At 43.8% G+C, this 26,967-nt stretch overlaps 1 protein-coding gene across 1 annotated transcript in view; it reads right to left on the reverse strand.

Moving 5' to 3' along the window:
- LOC126297925 (motor neuron and pancreas homeobox protein 1-like) overlaps positions 1–26,967 on the reverse strand; it is a 255,001-nt gene that overhangs the window by 52,258 nt on the left and 175,776 nt on the right. The window contains exon 2 of the mRNA XM_049989247.1: positions 8,005–8,171. Within this exon, the coding sequence (XP_049845204.1) occupies positions 8,005–8,171 (167 nt within the window). The remainder of the gene's footprint in view (positions 1–8,004; positions 8,172–26,967) is intronic.

Consider the following 26,967-nt stretch of genomic DNA (forward strand, 5'->3'; position numbering starts at 1 on the left):
TTATTATTAAGTCGTCTTATCTTCAGCCAACGTGCTGTGCATCCATACTATAATGAAACGTATGGTTTCAGTCATATGCAAATTTACATCTTGATGTGTAAGTAAGCTAAGCTAAATTATAGCAGCTAGGTGAAAATCGACTTGTAGAACGTTACTAATAAACCCAACCCTGAGTTAGTTCATACATTGCGCAGAATATTTGAATTATATACAACTTTGATTGCACTATCTCAGTTTTAACGAGAATGATGGAGCAGTCAGCATGTTCGTATTTCAGAAGCCCTCTGCAGTGTTATGGAGAGACCACAAAATCTGACATATGAGTGCCGCTTCGCTCGATTCGGCTGTTTCTTCGGATGGCACGCATACTTTGTTGTTACAGTGTGTCAAGGCAAGTGGGACTCGAGACTCATCGAGAAAGCTATCACTAGAGAAAAACGGAAGAAACGGTCGACTGTAAAGGGTCGCAGACGTTGAAGGCATTAGAGACCTTAATTGGACAAGTATGGGGAGGAAGAAACAACCATCCTAGCAACGGCTTACCATGTTTTAGGAAAATTAAATCAGAGTGGCTAAACAGGATATGAACGCTGTTCTGTATCAATATAATACTTCTTTGCATTTTATAGATTATCTCTGTTACTCTCACTTGTAATGGACTCGATACACTTGTATGGTATTCCATTGAATGTCGCACAAGTGATCTATAAGCAATCTGCATTTCTATTTTCAGTACCCTACCATTATACCGAATCCGATTACCTACTTTTCACGAAGTTTAATCTTTGATGGCCTTGCTGTTTCATATTTTCATGTAAATTTTACTCAGAGTTTTGATATCAGATTACTGATTCGAATTACGAGTCATCCATATGTAGCATAAGGCTGCTGCAGCCTTTCCTTTAGTTTAGTCCTCAGCTTCATACATCGCTACATTAAAAGCTAATTTCCTACCTTTGCACGTCGGTGATATTTTATCAAGACATGACTGGTTATTTCTGCAGTGTTCGTAGGACAATGCTTCCTCTTAGATAACGGCATAATATGTCAAATATCTGCAATTTTTATTAATATTATCCGCTTAGACTATAATGTATAACATGAACAGGAACGGATCCGTGGCATTTGTCCATGGCACACAGTACATTCTTCGTGTCTCTGAAGTAGAATGTACAGTGCCCATCCAGGAAGATATGCTGCATTGTACGTGTCAAAATGTTCCTGACAGTGTGGCAAACATGTTTAGATATCTTGAATGAGATTTCTACTCTGCAACGGAGTGTGCGCATACGAAACTTCCTGGCAGATTAAAACTGTGTGCCAGACCGAGACTCGAACTCGGGACCTTTGCCTTTCGCAGGCAGGTTCTCTACCATCTGAGTTACCCAAGCTTGGGTAGCTCAGATGGTAGAGTACTTGCCAGCGAAAGGCAAAGGTCCCGAGTTCGAGTATCAGTTCGGCACACAGTTTTAATCTGCCAGGAAGTTTCATGGTTCAAATGGCTCTGAGCACTATGGGACTTAACATCTGAGGTCATCAGAACTTAGAACTACTTAAACCTAACTAACCTAAGGACATCACACACCTCCATGCCCGAGGCAGGATTCGAACCTGCGACCGTAGCGGTCGCGCGGTTCCAGACTGAAGCGCCTAGAACCGCTCGGCCACACCGGCCGGCGGAGAAAACGAGAATGCGTTTCCGTGCCCTCTATATAGGGACGTGAGAATTATTCTGAACGTGGCGTTATGACCTGCGTAGATACGACGTTCGTTCACGGAGGGCCACTGTATGCACATCTTTGCAGCAGTGCCTATCAGAAGGGAACGGTGATGAGACTGATAGTGTGGACATGTGATCGATATTTCTATGGCGCGATGAGCCTTTACTTTATTTTGATGGACAACGCTCATCCAAATAGAGACCCAAAGCTTCTGCGACACAGACTTAAGCACATCGCACGCATGTAGTGATTTCGCTGATTCGCAGGATATGGCTACCATGTGATATTCATGTGACGTTTTAGAGAGACAAGTTTGGAAAGACTGCAATCACCTTGGACTACTCAGGAAGGAAGGAAGGAAGCGCCTATTTTAATGAACTGTGTACAACGGGACGATAAGATATGAGGGATAGCTCGAATCGAACAAAGATGGGGAAAGGGATTGGCCCTAATCTACTTCAGCAAACTATTCACACATGCTCCTAAAGTTACTAAGGAACGCCACGGAAAACCTGAAAATGGACAGTAAATTATTGGAAACCTTCTCCTGGCCAATGCGAGAGTAGTAGACTTACCACTGCCCGTCCTCAGTCGTTTCGGATTCTTTGGGATTGCTAATCGCATTCGGGGATGTATAGGGAGAAGTACACAGAACTAGTACTCAGTGTTATGAAAAATGTCCCATGCCTTTCTATTGGTGACGGATATTCTTCTATTTGTTATGTCAGCATACATGGGAAATCGTGCCTCTTGTCATCACACTGCATACTCTGTCTACAAAAAAAAAAAAAAAAAAAAAAAAAAAAGGGGGGGGGGAAGCACCCAGAAGACATGGTCGATTGTCAATGTAAATGAAAAAAGATTCAGTTCTCTGTCACAGACAGAATGGCCACCAAAAGCGAATTAGTGTTTTTTCATGTTTAGTGTTGTTTCCACGCCTAGTATGGTACATGAGGAAAGTGATCATATTCAACAGCAGTGTGATCGCTATGAAGGACATGGAGATGCGGCGTACTCTCATGAGACAGCGAAATCAGCAGCTGACAGAGTGCAAAAAGAGCCTCAGTTTGGGTCTCCACATGGCCAGCTGGTTAAATCGTATAAGATCCTGAACTGTGGGGCATTCGGATGTGACATATGCCGCAAGTTGGACTGCATGGGAACCTGAGAACAGCCATACTTCTCGTCAAGGTTCCGGTCGACCTCATCTGACCATCACAAGAGGATCGCCGCTTGTGCACCGAGCACACTGTAAACCCTTCACAACTGGGCCTGTTATCCGAGAACAACATCGTGTGTCACCCCGCACCATTGGTAGGAGACTAGCAGCAGGGAATTACCGTCCCATGCGTCGGCTACCATTATCGTTAAAATCACAACAGAAAAGTCTGCATTTGGAGTGGTGCCGTGATTGGGAATCTTCGAGTGCTCACGAATGGCGCCACATTGTACTCGGCGATGAATCGCGGCTGTGCGCTATCCCGCATGACCATCGTCAGTCATGGTGGCGACCTGTAGCGAGTTCCAACTCTTGTTTTTTTTTTAGAGGCACAGATTTGTTACTCCTGGCGTCACGGTGTGTAGAGCCATCGGAAATGACATCAGGTCACGACCAGTAGTGACTGAGAGGAGTCTGAGGACACAATGGCACATCGGTGCGTCACCAACACCCTGCGTCCTCGTGTGTTACGACTCATTCGAAAGTACCGTGGTGCCATTTTTCAACAAGACGATGTTCGTCAACACATGGCACGTGTATCTGTGAGCTGGTTGCTCCAGGTACTCCCGTGGCCAGTAAGATCTCTAGATCTGTCTCCAATAGGACAGGTGTGGGACCGGCTGTGACGTGAACTCTGTCCAGCGCCAGAATATCAAGGACCAGGTACAACAATTTGCCTCGAGACAGGATACATCTTCTTTTATGACAGCCTTCCAAAAGGAATCGGTGTTGCTTCCAGGCCAGAGAGGTTGCTGCGTCATACTGATATGTGGGCTCATACTGCCAAGTTCTTTTTAAATTTGGATCGATTTTGTAATCACTGATATAACAGCAAATACCCTTTCAACCAGTGATGTTTCATTTCATTTCATCCTCCCTTCTGGATGTTTGACTTTTTTGTCAGGCAGTTGTAATGAATCATCCTCCTCTAACATTACCTTTTTTTTTATAGAGATAACCGATACCATGTATAATCTCGAATATCGCATAGGTTAAAAGTATGTCAGCTGTTTCATTAAAAGTATTCATATGATTTTGTATACGACGTATTATATTTCAGACTAAAATGTATAAAAAATAAATTAATCTGTTACTCTTCTTTTAAAAATATTTGAAATTACAAAATCTGTGACATTCTTAAAATTCATGTTATTAATTGCACAATCTAACACTAATTATTAAATTCATTTCTGGATTAATTTATAAAACATTGATATATTTTAGAGATGATTCATCTTTAGTTTTGTAAACTCTTTTGCTTTGTAAACTCTTGGAAATAATGTGAGTAGCGCATAATGTAAGTAGCGGTGGGCATGCCTCTGATGGAAACACACGTATTTTTCTAAACTTGTCAACAACAATGTAATTATTGGTTTTTTGAACGTAGAAATTGTAAAGTCAATGTGATTTAGAAGAATGGTGTAAAATAAGATATTCATAGCAACAGGCAACTCTTCAACAGTTATTTTGTCATCACGAACCTAAGAAATCGAAATTTTCAGCTGCAACAAAGTACTCCTCGACAAGACTTTTAAGTCATCGACAACAACAACGAGATAATCAAGATAAGTAAAAAGTTCTTCTTTTGTAATCTTACTCCTCTCGTAATTTTCAAAAATTTGTGTAAATAATGAGAACTTTAATGGTGATGTGTGGGAGGGTAAGATTACACGGTGTAGTTCCGAAGGTCGCTCTCTGTTTCACGTTGTTCTGTGTCCGTTCACGGTGGGGAATTCCTGTAGCATCGCGTAGGCTAAGTCTACATATTCCCTAGAGGTTCTTATGGTCTCTTTTATCTCCTGGTACACTATACTACTAACACTGCAGCATAAAAGATGATTGTTCATTAGCATTAGATGCTATTAGATACCTTGTAGTATAAAGATGAAGAGTGCCAAATTTACCTACAGTCGTAACAATAAAAACATCATATGTAATTACTTTAGTGTTTTCACAATTTATTTTACAATTACGTTATATTACCGGTTTATTTATAAAGTCAGACGAAACTATTACTTTCTCCGTGAGTCACAAGAATTTCATTTATTCATTATACCATCATCGTCAGGTGGGAGACAAAATTTACATCACTACTCCTGATGGAGATAAGTTACGTAAGGAATGCCACAGTGCTGAGAAGAAGCCGAATATTAAAAGGTGCAAATTGTCCCATATACTGTAGTGTGTGATATGTCCAAATTATTTTCCATTGGTCTATGAGTGAAATTAATTGTTTCTTCGTGTACAAATACGGAATCATGGCAATCAAATCCTTTTTATTGTTTGCGTAACTTCAGTGAGGAACAAACATCCAAGGTTGCGAATCTCATATATCTTACAAGTTTTTCTCTCTTGAGTACGCTTCTCTTACTACCAGTCTCTGTCTGTCTATGCGATTGTTTGACTACTGCACCAAAAAAATCCAATGAATCGTAAACGACAGTGGGAGGTATGGAAATGTTATTATTCTTTGCATATCTCACCAGCCAAAACTCGAAATTGAACAAAATTACCGTCTATATGGATTACATTAAGTGGTTTAACAACTTTAGACTCCACCTCAAAAAATGGTTCAAATGGCTCTGAGGTCATCAGTCCCCTAGAACTTAGAACTACTTAAACCTAACTAACCTAAGGACATCACACACATCCATGCCCGAGGCAGGACTCGAACCTGCGACCGTAGCGGTCGCGCAGTTCCAGACTGTAGCGCCTAGAACCGCTCGGCCACTCGCACCGGCAGAGTCCACCTCCATTTTAGACAAGTCGATCAGTATAAATGCTTTTCCTGGCGGTATTCCTTCTCGCTGCAAGACAATATCAGAGTCATGAGAGAGAAAGCTATCGCCAGCGACAAGATATCGTGTCTTTCTTTCTAATAATTCATAAAGAAAAATGACATTATCTTAATCAGCACACACCAGAAAGAAAAACTGACAGACAAGTGAAGGGCACACTGAACATTTCTCAGGTGCCAGTCACGGGGAATGACCTCCACCCATCTGGTTCACAAGCATCACTACACGTAGACTTTGTGGCGTGTATTGGTCCTAATCACATTGCATCTTTTTATTGTAATGTCTCAAATTGCACAGACATGATACTTGGCACCTTTGTACAGTTAGTTATTACATTATAAGTAATGTACAGTAGAGCATCGATTATCCGAGTACCGACCAACCGAAATATCGGTGAGCCGAAAGCATTACAGTCGGTAAACTGAAACACTGAAACACACTGGCTGCATTTGATAATCCAAAAGGAGTCTACAATTCCGCGACGCTTTAAGAGAATAAAAATTGTTAGTTACCTGCAACAACCAAAAGAAGTCACGGATAGAAACAATAAGTTTTGCAGAATGGTACGACACTGAACTTATCTCTGAACTCAAAAAGCATCAGCCTGAAACTGATATTTCTGTAAATATTTTGCTGTTGATTGTTAACTCCCCAAGACATTCTTCAACTTGAAAGTGCAAACGGAAGTTTTGAAGTTGCTTTTTCCTCCTAATATTACTCCGGTACTCCAACCAATGTACCACGACGGTCTTGAAAGCTTCAAGCGTTATTAGAGAAAGGCATTGCAGCGTATGGTACTGATCATGGAAGAATATAAACAAACAGTTGAGTAAGTGTACAAAGTAACTGACTAGAAGAACGCTGTGCATACGACAGATGAAGCTTCGGCTACTGACATGGACTCCGAGCTAACAAAGTCTTGCGATGAGCTCCTCTCTTCAGACGATTCTATCACAACACCTGACGACCCAACGAGTAGCCAGTTTGTATCTCAACTGGCTGGGTCAATTAAAGAATCTTAAAGATTAGAAGAATGTGATCATGAAAATGTTCAAGGATGGTTCTAATGTCACAATGATGGGCGTAGCTATAAAATATTGACAGACGATGAAATAACTGCACCAAGACCACTACGGTAGGAGGAAGTGCCTAGAGACAACGACCATTTTGAAAAAATAGCATCTAGTGATGACGCTTTCCACTGCGATGAGGGCGCCTATGAAGTGCTTACAACTACAACAAGAATAGGATGCTGTCCACTCGCTGTCTTTAAAACAACTACGAGATTTAGCACCAAAAAACGGATTTCTGCTCTGACAAATTTTGTATTTTCTTTCGTCAACATCTACATCTTCATTTATACTCCGCAAGCCACCCAACTGTGTGTGGCGGTGGGCACTTTACGTGCCACTGTCATTACCTCTCTTTCCTGTTCCAGTCGCGTACGGTTCGCGGGAAGAACGACTGCCGGAAAGCCTCCGTGCACGCTCGAATCTCTCTAATTTTACATTCGTGATCTCCTCGGGAGGTATAAGTAGGGGGAAGCAATATATTCGATACCTCATCTAGAAACGCACCCTCTCGAAACCTGGGCAGCAAGCTACACCGCGATGCAGAGCGCCTCTCTTGCAGAGTCAGCCACTTGAGTTTGCTAAACATCTCCGTAACGCTATCACCCTGTGACGAAACGCGCCGCTCTTCTTCAGATCTTCTCTATCTCGTCTGTCAACCCGACCTGATATGGATCCCACACTGATGAGCAATACTCAAGTATAGGTCGAACGAGTGTTTTGTAAGCCACCTCCTTTGTTGATGGACTACATTTTCTAAGGACTCTCCCAATGAATCTCAACCAGGCACCAGCCTTACCAAAAATTAATTTTATTTGATCATTCCACTTCAAATCGTTCCTTACGCATACTCCCATATATTTTACAGAAGTAACTGCTACCATTGTTTGTCCCGCTATCATATGATCATACAATAAAGGATCCTTCTTTCTATGTATTCGCAATACATTACATTTGTAATGTAAGCTGAAGCCCTGATTTAAAAGCCAAACTGAACTTTTCGAGCAGGACTGTGTAGTCAGTTGACTTTGTTATTTGTAAGACATATGTATGTTTGGTTCAGTGTTTCTTCGTTTTATATTCCTATGATTGAAGTGATGGGTTTTCCTAATAATCTAACATCAGTACACCCCACATCCATTTGTTTCGGATAATCGATGCTCTGTGTGCTGAGGCAGGCTGGTGAGTGGACTGACCTGCGTCTCGGTGAGCATGAGGTTGGTCGCGACCTCGAAGCGCTTCGGCCTGGACAGGTACTTGTTCTGGCGGAACTGCTTCTCCAGCTCCAGCAGCTGCTGCGACGTGAAGGCGGTGCGCGGCCGGCGCGTCTTCCCCAGCAGTGCGTGCTGCGGCCCGCCGCATCCTACGCACACCAACACACACGCACTCGCTCAGCCGCCGCCACCGCCTCGCAAACTGGCACATGCTTTACACCCTCGGCAAACTAACATAAAGGCATATCATGTAATTACAGTCCCATTGGTATTACACGGGGATAATCGTAAAGTTTTAATTTTTATCAAAATTGTACATACTCGTCTTGATGGAGTTACTGCAATCGTTACTCATAAAAAAGTGTCCCCGAATAAGTCTCCAGATCCCTTGCCTTTATTCCCATATGACTGTTGTCGGGCCAGTTGCCCTTATTAAAAAAAAAAAAAAAAAAGTTCAAATGGCTCTGAGCACTATGGGACTTAACATCTGTGGTCATTAGTCCCCTAGAACTTAGTACTACTTAAACCTAACTAACCTAAGGACATCACACACATCCATGCCCGAGGCAGGATTCGAACCTGCGACCGTTGCAGTCGCGCGGTTCCGGACTGAGCCCCTTAGAACCGCTGGACCATCTTCAAATCTATTGCGAAATATTATATAATGATCAAAATGGGTTCAAATTACAAATGGTTTAAAAAATAAGTTTATAAAGCTTCAAGATCCTTAAGAATTTACTTATAATACAAATCTCTTCCTCAGCAATTCATAATAAATGATGATAAGTGTAACATAAATCACTGACATCGAATTTAATAACATTAAAATATTTTAAAAGAATTTTATAGAACAATTATCAAAAATTTTTAAATAATTATTTCATAGCGATCCTAAGTAGTGTAAAGTTTGTAGCACTCGGAAGTACACTCTGTTGACTGACATAATACGTAAAAGACGTTCCTATATGTAACAAATGAAATGTAGATGAGGATATTATTATAAAAAATTTAAAAGAGCTTTAAAATAACCAAAAATATTTTCTCCTCCTTCTGTTTGGCGAGCCAGCAGCACTCGGGAGTGCGCTATGTTGTATCACAGGTATGTTGTATGAGAAATACGAGGTTTGAAGCTATAGTAGTGGCAACTGTTTTTTTTACAACGTATACAAAATAGCCACATATTTCAAAGTTCTACTCTTCTTGAAAGTATAAAAATGGTTCAAATGGCTCTTGGCACTGAGCAATATCGGACTTAACAGCTGAGGTCATCAGTCCAGTAGAACTTAGAACTACTTCAACCTAACTAACCTAAGGACATCACACACATCCATGCCCAACGCAGGATTCGAACCTGCGACCGTAGCGGTCGCGCGGTTCCGGACTGAAGCACCTAGAGCCGCTCGGCCACACTGGCCGGAATTGAAAGTATATAACCCGTTGTTAGCGATGTGGAAGTCGTAGAATACCCTTATAAGCGCCTGTTGTGTTGATAGTTACGAATGGAGCGGCCTATTGCTCAGCGAATCTCTGTAACAGTTCTAAAGCGAATGCCATGAGGAGCTTCCTTCATCTTAGGCATCAAGTGCACTCACGAGGGCTTAAATCCGGGGAGTGTGGTGGATGGTACAGCACTTCCCAGCCCCATCTATCGAACAAATCAGTCACAACTTGCGCCATATGCACCCGAGCATTGTCCTGCAGAATTATGGGTGGTTTCTGAAGGAAATTTTACCGTTTCGTGCTCTAAGTTGGTCGCAGGCAGTATTCCAAAAACACGTTATATGTAATAAATGTTCTCTGAATGCAAATTACATGTCATGAAACGCTTTCACTTTGTAAAATTCCACTGCCTCATCATGTAAAATATTGCAATATCTGTGTGAGAGAAATTCTTTGACACTCTTGTATTTGCGATATCGCCATCTCTGTATAAGTTTCCCATGTGCAAAAACTTTTAGGTGCGCGTGTGTGGTGCTTTACACCATGTGGCTATATATGCAGCAAATAAGTGCTTTATATAACCTGCACACAGGCAAACAAAATGAATGAAGCGGTATTTTCGACGTAAGTAAATATAATTACAATAACTTTACCTTAATATTGGTTGTCAATGTATTCTGTCAAATGGTTGCATTCAAATATATCGTTTCTAACATCGTTTTTTGCTATAGGGCACCACCACACCTAGAAACCTTCACTACAAGGGGTAATAAAGAACAGGAACTTAGGTAAACATAAAAGAATGTGTATTTATACATGAAAAGCCGTCTGAAGACTAACGTGCTGGTTCTGAACCGGTAACGGTGACATTTTTGTAAATAAATAGCATTTACAATAGTGACTGGTTGCTGTTTTCTTCTTTGTAAGAATAAACCTGCATTTTGTATACAGCCACGACCTCAAAATGTCAGTTTTCGACAAAATAGCATAGACTACAAAACGTAATTTTACTAGGCTTACAGATTTTATTCCTTTCCTCGAGTTAATCGGGAGTACTGATAGGCTAACAGCTGCACAACTGTAAAGCGATGTCGAGCCTGAGCTATGAATTGCGCAACAACTGTAAGCTTTTCCTGTTGCACTGTAAATAAGACGTAAGCGCCACAACGGTTTTAGATTAATATTGCTTCTTGAATCCTGTGTTCTATAGTTTTCTGTCGCATTGGTTTGTCATCGGACCCTTGATCTTGACAGAATTGGTAGAAATCGTTACTGTGAAGGTACACATATCACGGTAATAAAGTTCCTTGCCGTATGCCACAGTGACATGTTCCCTATAAAACTCCTACTCTTACTTCTCTATGTAATTAAGTCAGTAACAAACAAAAACATGATGAGAATAGTCTTTTGCAATCAGAACAGTTCCTGTTAATTATTATACTTCAAATTCATAGGAAAGGCCTTATGGTGTTGTTTACATTGCAGTAGCATTTGGCTCTGAGCACTATGGGACTTAACACCTGAGGTCATCAGTTCCCTAGAACTTAGAACTACTTAAACGTAACTACCCTAAGGACATCACATACATTCATGCCCGAGGCAGGATTCGAGCCTGCGACCGTAGCGGTCGCAGTAGCATTTACGCGTTTCCAGTCGCCGTAAATGTTTTAGCCTGTTCTTCTTCTTTTACTTGTGTCTTTATCCCGCAGTATTGGCAGGGTCAGTTTCAAGGGGTGACCGGATGCCCTTCCTGCCGCCACCCCAGGGACGGAAACATTGTGCCCCAGCTGTCTGCGTCTAGTGTAAATCATGAAATAATGCGAACGTGTTTCAAATGTCTGCGAGTCGTGTAACTCAGGCGGGACGTGGGGACCATCCCAGTATTCACCTAGAGGTATGTAGAAAACCGCCTAAAAACTACATCTAGGCTGGCCGGCACACCGGCCTTCGTCATTAATCTGCCGGGCGGATTTGATCCGTGGCCGGCCCGCCTACCCGAGCCCTGGAAGTAGCGCATTAGCGCTCTCGGCTACGCTGGCGGGTCGTATGTTGCAGTGTATTATTTCATCCAAAACTAACGTGATCAACAGTTATTAGTGTTCGTGCAAACTTTCCGCACTCCGATTCGTGACTGTGTACACCACGCTCGCCTGCGGCTAACTCAGCAGACTTCGTCAGACCAACTAGGGCGCGCCTAGTCGAGAGGCTCCTACACTCTGATGATGGGGCATTCCGCGCCACCTGTGGGCTGCAACGGCAGAGACGGGTCAGGGCAAGATTCGATATGTAGGAAATATACCGACGTCTGTATCATTACAGACTTCAGTTCGGCATGTTTTTGGGACTTGCACTGGTGGATTGCGTGATGAAGGAAAACGATGGCATTGTTTAAATAGAAGTGACTGACTACAGTACCGGAAATTTGCACAGTTGTTCACGTCTATGAAAGCTCATGGCTCTTTCTAATATCAAACTGACTAAGGTGGTGCATTGGTCAGACGCTGGAAGCACATTCGGGAGCACGGTGGTTCAAATCCCCGTCTGTCCTAGCATTGGGTTCTCCGTGATTTTCCTAAATCGCTTGTCGCAAATGTCGGTATACGCCTTTAGGAAGGGTCGACTCGCTTTACCATCTTTCCACAGTACGAGAATATGATCTACCTCTAATAACATTGTCGTCGATGGGACTTTTAACACTAATCTCCTCTTTTTTCTCGTATCATCATCATTGTTTATGAAGTAGAACTCGAACAATCTGCTTTACTATCGCTCTAAAAAAACGAAGTGTTTTGTTACAGAAAATCCACGAATACGCCGTGAAAGTCTGTTTCAGAAAATGTCGTCATATATGACTTACTTACTTTTGGTTAAAGTTTTGTACAAAGTGTGTCTTCTACATTCTAATTGCACTTCGGGTCTTAACAACGAATGAAAGTCGTGATGGTGTGGTGTGCACTGACTATCAAAAATCGTAATAATTAGAATAACTGCCAGAGACTTAACAGCAAGCCGGCCGGAGTGGCCGAGCGGTTCTAGGCGCTTCAATCTGCAACCGCGCGACCGCTACTGTCGCAGGTTCGAATCCTGCCTCGGGCATGGATGTGTGTGTTGTCCTTAGGTTAGTTAGGTTTAACTAGTTCTAAGTTCTAGGGGACTGATGACCTCAGAAGTTAAGTCCCATAGTGCTCAGGGCAATTTGAACCATTTTTTGAACTTACCAGCAACTACTACGCCTAGGAAGTTGTAGAGCTCTAATTTACATCCTTATTTCAACACATTCTATGGTGTATGTGTCAACGCGACAACTCCATACGCAAACTTTTGAAACTCATTCACTAGTTCTCACATATAGACTTCTCCAAGGCTAATTTGAGAGTTAAGGTCACTTGATAATTGACCTAAAAGTAGTTTTAAGACGTTGGTGATTGCGCAGTTTGAAGTCTGATGGAAAGAGAAAATGGTTAGGTTCAAATGGCTCTGAGCACTATGGGACTAAACTGCTGTGGTCATTAGTCCCCTAGAACTTAGAACTACTTCAACCTAACTAACCTAAGGACATCACACACATCCATGCCCGACGCAGGATTCGAACCTGCGACCGTAGCAGTCGTACGGTTCCTGACTGCGCGCCTAGAACCGCGAGACCACCGCGGCCGGCTGAAAATGGTTAGGTTCCCATAAAATATACTTTGTTTGGAAAAAGTATGGATGTATTTTTCTTACTTTTAAATCGTTTATTTGTTTTCAGAAAACGCATGTGTGGCATATATTTGTTGCTTTACTGGGGATATTTCGGTGGTGCTGCATTTTTTTCTGTCTAGGGTTTTATTTCTCTGGACAGTGAGTCAACACAACAGTCGTAATGCACTGTCATTATAATTTACATCGATATGTGTAAAGTAATACCCCCGAACTTTTTAATTCTGTTCTCAATATTAGTTGAGGTATTATGTCTCATGCATATTTGTCGGTCGACTTTCCCGCTTCGATGACGAAAGTTGCACTTTTCCTGGTTTTAACCCGTATCTTGAATGGTTCAAATTGCTCTGAGCACTATGGGACTTAACATCTGAGGTCATCAGTGCCCTAGAACTTAGAACTACTTAAACCTAACTAACCTAAGGACATCTCACACATCCATGCCCGAGGCAGGATTCGGAGCTGCGTCCGTAGCAGTCGCGCGGTTCCGGACTCCAGCGCCTAGAACCACTTGGCCACCGCGGTCGGCTAACCCGTATCTTCAGGGAGTCGGCATGTCAATCTTGATCTGGCAGTGTTAGTGGTAGAGAGTGGCCGGATGCCCTATCTGTCGCCACCACCTCCCCTCGGGACAGAAATTTGTGTACCCTATCTATTAGCGTGTAGTGTTATCCCGTGTGAAAGTGTGAGAATGTTATGGAGATATTTTGTGAATCGTGTAACTGAGGTGGGACATGGTACCAACCCGGTATTCACCTAAGCAGACTTGGGAAACCTCCTAAAAAGCACATCTAGACTGGCCGACATAGCGGCCCTCATCGTTAATCCGCACGGTGGCATTGGTCGGAGTCCGGCACGTCTCCCCGAATCCCGAAAGAGGTGTAGTAACGCGCGCGACTATCCCGGTTTGTCACGTTGTGCACTTCGGACAGGCTTATTAGTAAGCTTCCGCGTCTAGGAAGAGTCAAGCAACATATTATTTCATATCTCGCGATATGACCATCACAATAAAATCAGAAAAATTCGAGGCTTATTCAGACGCTTGCCGGCAGTGATTCATCCCACTCATAGAACAGGAAAAAACGTGTTTCACTATCGAGAGTGCAGAAGTGAGACATCCTTCCAACTAAATATGCTAATAATTACGTTATTTTTCGGAGATGAACTGCGTAGGCAGCACCAGGAATGCTTGTTTAGTGTCATATTTGCACGCGTCACCTCCTACCGACGCAAAGTAATGGCTGCTGGCAGCGCGCCTACTCGACAACTTTAGTAGGATTGTGAAAATATTTGCGCAACATTATAGCTTGACAGGAAAAATTAAACACCTTCAGAGTGTAAGAAAGATCAACATCTACATTAACAGCAGCTGCGTTTCCCACTAACGCATACGGAGCTATTTCATCTCTTCTGCATTGCGAATGTACAACTCGGCAGACTCGCCGTGAATTACTGAGTGCCGACTGCTCCCATAGATCGGAACGTGCAGAAGAACGACTCTAGTCCGACACCTAGCCTCAATAAGTTATCAAAGAGCCAGTCACCTAGAGGCAGATTCTGAGAAACTTCTGCACTCTCAACTGTGCAGGTATTAAAGTGATTCTGATCGCATGAGGTGCGTAGTTCTTAAGACACCAGACTTGCATTTGGCAGAACGCGTGTTCAGTATCCCATCCGGCCATCCAGATTTAAGTTTTCCTTGGTTCCCCTAAACCGCTCATGGCAAATGCGAGGATGATTACATTGAAAATGTCATGAACGATTTCATTCTTTATTCTTACTCAGTCCAGCTTTTGCTCCATCTCTAATGACCTCGTCACCGAGAGAACATTAAAATTCTATCTTCCTTCTTAAGGCGGCTTCTCTGAATTGTTTCCCTTTCTTCTGTCCACAAACAAAATCTAAGATTTATGTTGACAACTAGTTGTCAAGTCACGATATTACGACAATTTTGGAAGTATCCGGAGCAGAGTTCCTTTGTAGCACACACAAAAGCTAGATAAACTGACAGTGTCGGGTTTTGTTGACGATAGGATCCCAGGGCTATCTGGAGCCATGGAATGCTTCCTGCAGTGTTTTCCACCGCTGTTGACCGATGTATGTTCGAGTATTCACGCATCGAAAACGATGACCGACACGTTCCTATAGTCGTTCAGCTGGGTCACAGAAGTAGTATGAAGTCTTTTGACCGTACTGTCCGAAACACCCGTCGGCATCTCTAGTAGCAACTTGAGGCGTATTATCTTACTGAAGGATCCTGCTCTTCTTAGAAAAGACACTCACAGTGCACGCGTGAACGTGATATCCAAGCACGAATTTTTTATCCGATTGCTCGACAGTAGTCCCTGCATATATTAATGGTCCTAAAGAATGCCGCAAAAACATTTCCCAGAATGTAACACCTTTTGGCCTCCACGAATCGTCTCAGCCGACTTTTACGTCTGATACCAGTGATAGTTGCAGCTCTGCAGCTATCACGAATTATATTCCCAGTCTTTCAATGACTCCTCATACGTCACAACTTCTCCTCAGAAGCACATAAACATTTCCAAAGCTTCAACTCAGACTCCCCTCCGCCACTGAGCTTGAAAGCATATGGAAATAACTTTTTATATCCACGTTTTCTGCAGTTGGGTGGTATCCACGGCTCAGTATTCTTAGGTAACGTGGATTCATCCATCCGTTGTACATGACCACACCATACCAACTGTTTCTGTTCGATGTCAGTTGTTAGCGACCCTCCTACATCCATTCGTTATCGAACCTCTTCGTTACATACTTTCTCTTTTCTGTATTTTCCTAGCGACTGTCTGAATGCACGCGTTTCGGTGGTCTCCAGCTTCCTCTTCCCATATATGACTTACAAGCAGCAAAATCACGCTCCTGTTCTTGATACTACCTACAATATTGTTTCACGTTACGGAACAAAGTGATGCAGTAGTTACGACATTGTTCGGCCGCAGCGAGGTTCAAATCAACAACCAGCCATTCTAAATTATGTTTTCCGTTTTTCCCAGAATGTGTTCAGGTTAATGGGTAATTGGTCCTTAAACAAGGCCATTGCCGACTTCGGTCCTAAATATTATATTATACAAAATAGCTAGTGCTCCGCCTACCGAGCAGGGCGTTCAACTTTCCTATCTCACATAAATAATCCTAGTATTTGTTTTCCGTGCCTCTGATGTGATTACATTTAACTGTTCTTTCTAGCAGCCAGGGAACAGAAGAAGTTCCTACTATTAATAGAAGGAAAGTTAGACTTTATGCCTTGTCAGAGATGGAGGCAAATGCCTCTGAGTCTATCTCCGCATATGTATTCCGCAAGTTACTGCACAGTCCGCAGCGGAGGGTAATCTGTAATACACGCGGGTGTGCTGAAAAGAAATGCCATTTTATGCGACAACTCTTAAAGCTTCTTAAATAAAACAAACGTTATTAACATTCTACACGTATATTAACACCCTTCTGCCACTAGAGGGCTCCGAATTGTAGCTTGTAACATGTCAGTGTAAACGTAAATATGTCGGTGCGCGAGAAACAGCGTGCTTATAATCGAGTTTCGAATTCACAGAGTTCGTCCACACATAGAGCACCATCTATTTCAGCATGATAATGCCAGACCACACACGATCGCTGCGACATCTTTCACAATTCGACATCTTGGGTTCACTGTAGTCGATCATTCTCGGTACAGTCCCGACTTGGCCCCATCCGATTTTCATCTGTTTCCAAAACTTAAAGAACACCTTAGAGGACTTCACCTTGATGGCGATGAAGCTGTGCAAACAGAGATGAGGCTGTGGCTCCGTCAACAATGTGAAACATTCTACAGTGACGGTATGAACAAACTGGTCTGTCGTTGGGAGAAATGTGTTCGTTGCCATGGAGACTACAGTGAGAAATAAATATGTAGACACGAAAAATTAATATTTAGATTGTTAATAAAGTTCGTTTTATTTATAAAGATTTAAGAGTTTTCACATAAAGAATTCGGAAGCGCTAGTTTTCAGCACGCCCTCGTAGATGTCAGTCTTCTTTCTGTAATATTCGCACACTGCACCTCGAAAAACTGAAAGCATGCGTCTTGATCAGTGTTATCTTATTATCGCGATCCCTGCCCGAGATAAACGATGTAGGCAGCAGAACTGTCTCAGAGTGCACTTCAAGCACCAATTTACAACATCTGTATTCCGAAGATTCCAATTTAAGTTCTCCAAGCATCTCCGTTACACTTTTCTAAAGACTTTAGAGACCTGTTACGATAGTAGCAGCACATCGCTGAATTCTTTAGATATATCCTGTCAGGTCTGTTTGATATGACCTAAATACTGGAACAGTCACTAGCGTTCTGTAGGCGTTTTACACTCTGCACTGTGCCAGAACCCTCTCAACATATCTAAATCTTCTATAGGCCTTCCCTCCTACTAATGTCTCGTATTCAGTAAGTTTCATATTGTTTCGTAGCTTTACCTCTATTGGCTTCGGGACTGTGCCATCCTCTAGGAGTTAACCAACAATCTTTTAAGCGAGTATTCCCATTGTCTTAGTTTTGTTTATCGCATTATCTTGAGTTTCTCCACATTTATAGAGCTGCCTTTCAGTACTGTGCCAACGGCCTTACCGCAATAGTAACACCGGTTCCCGTCAAATCTTTGAAGTTAAGTATTGTAGGGCTTAGCTAGCACTTGCACAGAACACTGTCCGGGTCTGCCGAGTGCTGTTGACAAGCGGGGTGCACACAACACTTGTAAGGCAAATTGAGGAACTACTTCATTCAGAAGTAGTGGCACCCTTCACGAAAACTGAGAACGGCCGGCAGAGCGGTGTGCTGACGACATGCCCTACTGCATCTGCCTCCGAGGGCATCTAAGGCCTGAGGATGACACGGCGGCCGGTCGGAACCCTTGGGGCTTCAAGGCCTGTTCAGACGGTGTTTGTATTCATTGTTTGCCTTTCAGTACTCCAAGTGGAAATAAGCTCTAACTCCTTCCAGTGGCTCTACATCACGTCAAACGTCGCTTAGCATTGACTGCATTGATGAGAAGCTTCTCGACCATTACCCCCCCCCCCCCCCATTCTTTTTAGTTACCTACGAACAGTCATTTTGGTAGCTGGACTGCTGGTAGCAATCTGAAACTGACGAGTGGATCCTTCCGCTGATCTCCTGCTTACAACCACTCTCCACAATGCTCGACGATCCATGTCCGTCAGTACATGAGGTCTCACCAATAGTCGATTTGAGTTGATTTAGAAGGGTTGATTATGATGATGTTTGGTATATATGGCACTCTACTGCGCGGTCATCAGCGCCCGTACAAAGTCCCAATTTTTACACAGACCACTCGAGCCACTGTCACGAATGATGATGATTGGGGCAACACAAACATCCAGTCCAAGATTTTAGAAGGGTTCAAATGTCCCTGATGGATTTTTTACTCAGGTGACATCGAGTGACTTCTACACGTTCCAAATCCTCTATCTCTCTTGACCGACCAACCTTGCTGTTACTGCTTACCTACTGACAGCGTTATACTCCTCGCCTTCTTTTATCCTGGCGCATCCGTCTCACGTGACATGCAGTGATCAATTCCGCATCACGCTGGGGTGTCCCGATACTTTTGATCATATAGTGTATATGCAACATGTAGCGTTTGAGAAAAGTGAGTTTTGTTATACACGAAATGGTTCAAATCACTCTAATCACTATGGGACTCAACGTCTGACGTCATCAGTCGCCTAGACTTAGAACTACCTAAATAACCTAAGGACATCGTACACATCAATGTCCGAGGCAGGATTCGAACCTGCGATCGTAGCACAAGCGTGGTTCCGGACTGAAGCGCCTAGAACCGCTCGGCCACAGCTGTTACATACGGGTAGTGTTTTCTGAATCAGAGCTAACTGTTTGAGTTTCTGTGCCTACATATATATTCAGGAAGCCACCTTAAGGTGTGCGCCAGAGATTGCTTCTAGTGCCTGTCTAAGATCCCTCCTTTCCTGTTGATTTCTCGAATGATGCGCGTTAAGAACGATTGTCAATAAGACTCTGTATGCACTCTACTTTCTCTGACTTCCTCGTCGTGAAGATTTCTTAAGACGCGTGTGTGAGGAAACAATGCGCCGACTGACTGATCTTCAAGCGTAAGATTACCGGAGTTTTAAAAGTCATATTGTCCGTGACACACAACGTCTGTCTAGTGTTCCTGGATTTCCGGAAGGCTTTTGACACTGTACCACACAAGCGGCTCGTAGTATAATTGCGTGCTTATGGAATATCGTCTCAGTTATGTGACTGGATCTGCGATTTCCTGTCAGAGAGGTCACAGTTCGTAGTAATTGACGGAAAGTCATCGAGCAAAACAGAAATAATTTCTGGAGTCCCCCAAGGTAGTGTTATAGGCCCTTTGCTGTTCCTTATCTATATAAACGATTTGGGAGACAATCTGAGCAGCCGTCTTCGGTTGTTTGCAGATGACGCTGTCGTTTATTGACTAATAAAGTCATCAGAATATCAAAACAAATTGAAAGAGGCTTTAGAAAAGATATCTGAATGGTGCGAAAATTGGTAGTTGACCCTTAATAACGAAAAGTGTGAGGTCATCCACATGAGTGCTAAAAGGAATTCGTTAAACTTCGTTTACATGATCAATCAGTCGAGTTTAAAATCCGTAAATCCAACTAAATACCTAGGTATTAAAATTACGAACAACTAAAATTGGAAGGAAACATAGAAAATGTTGTGGGGAAGGCTAACCAAAGACTGTGTTTTATTGGCAGGACACTTCGAAAATAAAACAGATCTACTAAGGAGACTGCCTACACTATGCTTGTCTGTCCTCTTTTAGAATACTACTGCGCGATGTGGGACTGACGGAGTACATTGAAAAAGTACAAAGAAGGGTAGCACGTTTTGTACTATCACGAAATATGGGAGAGAGTGTCACAGAAATGATACAGGATTTGGGCTGGACATCATTAAAAGAAAGGCTTTTTTCGTTACGACGGAATCTTTTCACGACATTCCAATCACAAACTTTCTCCTTCGAATGCGAAAATATTTTGTTGATAGCGACCTACATAGAGAGAAACGATCACCACGATAAAATAAGGGAAATCAGAGCTCATACGGAAAGATATAGGTGTTCGTTCTTTCCGCGCGCTATACGAGATTGGAAGAATAGAGAATTGTGAAGGTGGTTCGATGAACCGTCTGCCAGGCACTTAAATGTGATTTGCAGAGTATCCATGTAGATGTAGGTGTAGATGTAGAGCGACCTCCGTCCTCTTCCAGTCATACTGAACCACCACAGATACTAGAGGTTTTATTAAAGTTCTTATATAACTGCGACTTGGATCTGGAAATCCGAAACGACTAAAGCGCGCGCGAGTCTCCCGTGACCTTGCTTCGGCACTTAGAGCGGAGTTTACCGTCAGCAGTTGTGTTGTCCCACCATCAGGGAGCTCTCTGCTGGCGGTGTGAAAGTGCGCTGCGGTGAGAGAAGGCCATAAAAAGCTGGGGCCATCTGCGGCGCGTGCCGGCCGCTTAGCCCCGCAATATGCTGCTAATTGAAAGGACTCCATTAAGGCAGCGCAGAGGGCGAGGGCGCGGACGGGACGGCGCTTAGCAGCTAGTTCTATAGTTCTAGTCCCCCAGCCCGCAACGCCACTTCAGCGCATTTGCTCGCCTTCTGCCGCCCGACCGAGCTGCGTGGTTCACGCACTGCCCCAAGCCGTTGAGTTAGCTAACGTTAACGCGGCGCTCCACGAGTTTGGTGACGTCACTCCCTGTTGTTTCATGTCGAGCCGCCTTTTAGACACATGAGCCACAAAATAAGTCCTGTGAGATTTCGGCAAAGTGTCACTTAAAGTATGAACTTATAAGAAGCTACAACGCTCCCTACATCACAAGCAGAACATGAGAAACGGCATATTGTATTTGTAGTGCTCATTAGAAGCCCATATTAGATGGGTTTTATGTCATACCTTAAACACTATGAATGTATGCTGTTTCTAAGTGCTGGCCGGGGTGGCCGAGCGGTTCTAGGCGCCACAGTCTGGAACAGCGCGACTGCTACGGTCGTAGGTTCGAATCCTGCCTCGGGCATGGATGTGTGTGATGTCCTTAGGTTAGTTAGGTTTAAGTAGTTCTAAGTTCTAGGGGACTGATGACCTCAGAAGTGAAGTCCCATAGTGCACAGAGCCATTTGAATTTTTGTTTCTAAGGACCAGCACACTGAATGTCTCGTGAAAGCGTCGTTGCTGCTACGATTTAGTGTAATACAATGACGATAAACGCCATATTGGTGGTTAAAGAATTTTCGTTTTTAGTTATTTTCGCGTTGTAACTCGCAAGTTATTAAAATAAGCTGCTTTAAGACAACAGCACACTGAAGATTCATGAAAAACATGTCACTCTTTTTAGGATGTGTTATAATTAAATGTCAATTAATAACATATCGGTGATTAACACTGTCGGAAGACAATAACATAGAATACAAGGGCGAGTATCGGGTACTTAACGGAGGGGGGAGGGGGGGGGGGGGAGAGCATGGTATGAAATAGCATGGTGCGAACGTAGAATATTTCACGTCCCACTGTATCCAATGTTTTTTTCTCACTTATGAGTTTCATAAAACGACGTGGGACTTTCTTATAAAACTAACAGAACTAACTTCTGCGATAATTGAAGTTATGTAAATATAAGCGCGCTCGTTCTCCAGAGTGAGTTTCTTTGAATTTATGAACTTTTATATGCCGATTTCCTTACTGACTGGACATGTATCCTTCCATTTTGTCATATTACATGTTCAGGAATAATGAAGTTTTTATTTACGTATACGACAGATAGAACAACACGGCTAGCATATGGAGAATGGAGGTTCAAAATGGCTCTGAGCACTATAGGATTTAACTTCTGAGGTCTTCAGTCTCCTAGAACTTAGAACTACTTAAACCTAACTAACCTAAGGACATCACACACATCCATGCCCGAGGCAAGAGTGGAACCTGCGACAGTAGCAGTTGCGAGATTCCAGAGACAATGGAGGAAATGTGTGTTTAGTAGAGGTAAAGTAGGAAAATTGAGCCTGTCTATTTTTTTGAACAAACTGTGTGGCTTGCAAGCTACATAAAGCCGACAACTGCCACTGGAGAACTCTGAGAGCGCAGAAACACGTTAATCAGCACGTCCCGTGTGTCGACACCGTTATGTCTCGTGACTTCGGATATCCCGTCTCCGTGTACGTCAAAGTAAGCTGACTCGCCCGGTGTGACCTCTGAAGGGTGCTGTTCGAATATCAGTACGTGCATCATCATTAGTATTTATTAATCTGTTTGAGAGTAAGAATGAATTTTCCTCAGACTGCAGTTAAATTAACTTCCATTTTACATTAACACTAGCGACCCGCTCCTGGCTTCGCATCGGTAGCGCTAATTGTCTACGGTCGGACGACATGTCTGGTGTTGAGGTTGTGAACTGTATAGATAAACCTTCCTGGCGAAACAATCTATCTATTAGCGAAACCAGTATCAAATTGTCTACAGTAGTTTATGGAATTATCCCGAACATACAGACATAAAAACGCGGCGCAGGGCTGTATATACATGTATAGACGATGGATTTCGAGGCTTCTAGCCTAATCTTCAGATGCACCTAAAACTTATACATCAAATCGACGTATGGTATGTTTGTATTAGGACCACGCCTTGCTGTCGTCAACTGTCCTCTCAAACCAGGGACTCGACAGCACCACTCGCGAAGCGCTGCCCTCAGTGTTCAGCTACACAACGGGCGTCATTTCATGAGTAGTGCTGCAGATCAACTGTCTGACTGTGCACATTACATATTCTGATGAGTATGCTTTGAATGCTCCCTTCTCCCGAGATTACAGCAACCATGTGCACAGGTCTGAACACGTATGTTCCCGGTTGGACGATCCCCTGTCACACATCGACTGTCCCATACTAGAAATCGTTATTAATCACGTGAAAAATGTCTGGCCTATCAGAAATGGAAAATGAAACGTAGCAATCAACATACCCTCAATTCTGTAGCTCTGCGGAATGTAATCATCAATGAATGGATTCATCTGCATGTAACTGACTACTCTTACAATTTTACTTGAAAAGACGAAGATTTTCGGGATTATTATTTCCTGACTGTATCATACTTACATGTGTTGACTCGATGAAGTAGAATAAGGGTTTATGCTCAGGTATGAGAACATGCAATTTACATATAAATTACTATTTGTGAGTACTCTGTTTTGTAGCTTTCGTCCGCTTTGAATTTAGCCATATTCAAGGGAGAATGCTTCTATTTTATTTTTTAAGTCTTGAAGATGCCGATCATAGACCGAAATTAGTTACCTATCGTGTAAGATTATAAGATTGTAGTCCGAAACTGGAATAGATTTGAGGGGCGTTCAGTAAGTAATGCAACACTTTTTTGTGAAAGCAGGCTGATTTTATTGGGGATTCCAATACACTATATTATTCCCCGCCATTTTGGCTACAAAATCCTGTTTTTCAAGATAATCTTCGATAGTGGGAGGGCCTGTATGCCTTCGCGGTACCACTCTAGCGGTCGACGTGGGAGCCAACGTCTTGGTGCCTCAATAACCTCCCGATCATTCACGCACTGCTTCTCGCGGGTTGCATACTTCATTGGGCCAAACACATGGAAGTTGGAAGATGCGAGATCCGGGATGTACGGTGAATGCGGAAGAACAGTCCAATTCTCTCAGATGCGTATACTTGTGCGAGGCCTTACTTTGTCGTAGAGAAAAAGAAGTTGCCTTTCTGTGGCGATGAACACGCTGAACTCGTTTCTTCAATTTCCTGAGAATAGCACAATGCACTTTAGAGTTGATCGTTGCACCGAGAGAGAGGACATCGAACAGAATAAACTCTTCAGAGTCCCGGAAGACTGTTGCCATGACTTTCTTCGTAAGAGAGTTGCTGTGGCGCCACTCGATGGATTGCCATTTTGTTTCCGTTTCGAAGTGATCAACCTTTGTTTCTTCCCCTGGGATGATGTTCCACAAAAAATTTTCATGATCTGACTCAAAACGCGCAACCAATTCCGCACATGTGGTTCTTTGTTGCTCTGTAAGATCCTCAGTTAAGCGGCGAGGAACTCAGCGGGCTCACGTGACTGAATACCCCAACTGGTGGACGAGTAGGTCAGCACAACCGAAGAGAAATGTCCAGTTGAACAGCGAGGAGTTTGATTTTGATCCGTCAATCACCTCGAATGAGAGTGTCAGCACGTTCAAAAGCTACAGGAGTCACAGTTGCGTGCGACCGGTCAGGTTCGCGAGACCTCATTGCGATGACGACAGATGCCTTGCCCAACGATTCACAGTGCTTTTGTTCACTGCCAGGTCAAAGTACACTACTGGCCATTAAAATTGCTACACCACGAAGATGACATGCTACAGACGCGAAATTTAACCGACAGGAGGAAGATGCTGTGATATGCACATGATTAGCTTTTCAGAGCATTCACATAAGGTTGGCGCCGGTGGCGACACCTACAACGTGTTGACATGACGAAAGTTTCCGATTTCTCATACACTAACAGCAGTTGACCGGCGTTGCCTGGTGAAACGTTGTTGTATTGCCTCGTTTAAGAAGGATGAATGCGTAACATCACGTTTCCGACTTTGATAAAGGTCGGATTGCAGCCTACCGCGACTGCGGTTTATCGAACCCGACATTGCTGCTCGCGTTGGTCGAGATCCAATGTCTGTTAGCAGAATATGGAATTGGTGGGTTCAGGAGGGTAAAACGGACCGCCATGCTGGATCAAATGGCTCTGAGCACTATGCGACTTAACATCTGTGGTCATCAGTCGCCTAGAATTAGAACTAATTAAACCTAACTAACCTAAGGACATCACACACATCCATGCCCGAGGCAGGATTCGAACCTGCGACCGGCGGAGTCGCGCGGCTCCGGACTGAGCGCCTAGAACCGCGAGACCACCGCGGCCGGCCATGCTGGATTCCAACGGCCTCGAATCACTAGCTGTCGAGATGACAGGCATCTTATCCGCATAGCTGTAACGGATCGTACAGCCATGTCTCGATCCCTGAGTCAACAGATGCTGACGTTTGCAAGACAACAACCATCTGCACGAACAGTTCGACGACGTTTGCAGCAGCATGGACTATCAGCTCGGAGACCATGGTTGCGATTACCCTTGACGCTGCATCACAGATAGGAGCGCCTGCGATGGTGTACTCAAAGACGAACCTGGGTGTACGAATGGCTAAACGTTATTTTTTCGGAAGAATCCAGGTTCTGTTTACAGCATCATGATGATCGCATCCGTATTTGGCGACATCGCGGTTAACGCGCATTGGAAGCGTGCATTCGTCATCGCCATACTGGCGTATCACCCGGCGTGATGGTATGGGGTGCCACTGGTTACACGTCTCGGTCACCTCTTGTTCGCATTGACGGCACTTTGAACAGTGGACGTTACATTTCAGATGTGTTACGACCCGTGGCTCTACCATTCATTCGAACCCCGCTAAACTCTACATTTCAGCAGGATAATGCACGACCGCATGTTGCAGGTCCTGTATGGGCCATGCTGGATACAGAAAATGTTCGACTGCTACCCTGGCCAGCACATTCTCCAGATCTCTCACCAATTAAAAACGTCTAGTCAATGGTGGCCGAGCAACTGGCTCATCACAATACTCCAGTCACTACTCTTGATGAGCTGTGGTATCGTGTTGAAGCTGCATGGGCAGCTGTACCTGTACACGCCATCGGTACTGATTTCTCAGGATCTATGCACCCAAATCGCGTGAAAATGTAATCACATGTCAGTTCTAGTATAATATATTTGTCCAATATCATCTGCATTTCTTCTTAGTGTAGCAATTTTAGTGGCCAGTAGTGCAGATATTCTGCAAGTGCCTATGACTACTCGTGTGCTCTGGTTTTCCTCCAACAGAAAGTTTTGTGCTTGGAACGCATCTCCGTTACAGACCCCTCTTTGAAGGCTATCGGAACTTCATGGAATTACAGGGACTGAAGCGGCAATATTCCACGATGTCGCACAAGAAATTCCGCACTTTTTGAATCGAGCTGAGAAAAAATGTGTTGCATTACGTACCGGACGCCCCCCGTACATATGCGGTTTCCTGGATCGCTGTGAATTTTGCTGCAACCATGTCCCAATTCGTGATACAATTTGACAATAATCCGCTACTCAAAAAGTGTTGGCACAAAATGCCTGAGACATCCAGAATAACGTGGTATTATGAGACACGACTTTATGTATCTGCCGCATCTTTCGTGAACGTGACACACTGTTTAGCGCAAAGTGAGCCAAATAATTCATCGACGACGTCCACGTCGAATGACGAGAGCCGAGCCAGCCGGGAGCCGCGGAGGCGGACCGAGAGGAGCTCCCGGCAGCCAAATGGCGGGCTTCACGAGTGGGCCCGGCGGGCTCCTTCCAGGGAAATAAGGCCGCGTTAGTGTAATGTGAAATCTGCCTGAATAATGCATGGCCGGGCAGATGCGCGCCCGCAGCCACCGACTGTCCCTGCAATATTTCACGGCCGTGTGCGGGCAAACACCGACTGCGTTACACTGTTCAAGCTAATAAATAAAACTCGACCGCCAGTCACGATTGTCATGATAATTTAATATCTGGTATTGAGGGTGCGCCGATGAATAGGCAAGTGTGCGCCTTCTGTCGGCAACTTGGCGGCTAATGGCGCGCCAAACAGCGGCCGCTCCCCCCGGCGCCGGCGCGTCACTCCGCAAATAATTAGCGGCCAC

This window comes from Schistocerca gregaria, chromosome X, assembly GCF_023897955.1.
Source record: "Schistocerca gregaria isolate iqSchGreg1 chromosome X, iqSchGreg1.2, whole genome shotgun sequence".
Taxonomy (NCBI): domain Eukaryota; kingdom Metazoa; phylum Arthropoda; class Insecta; order Orthoptera; family Acrididae; genus Schistocerca; species Schistocerca gregaria.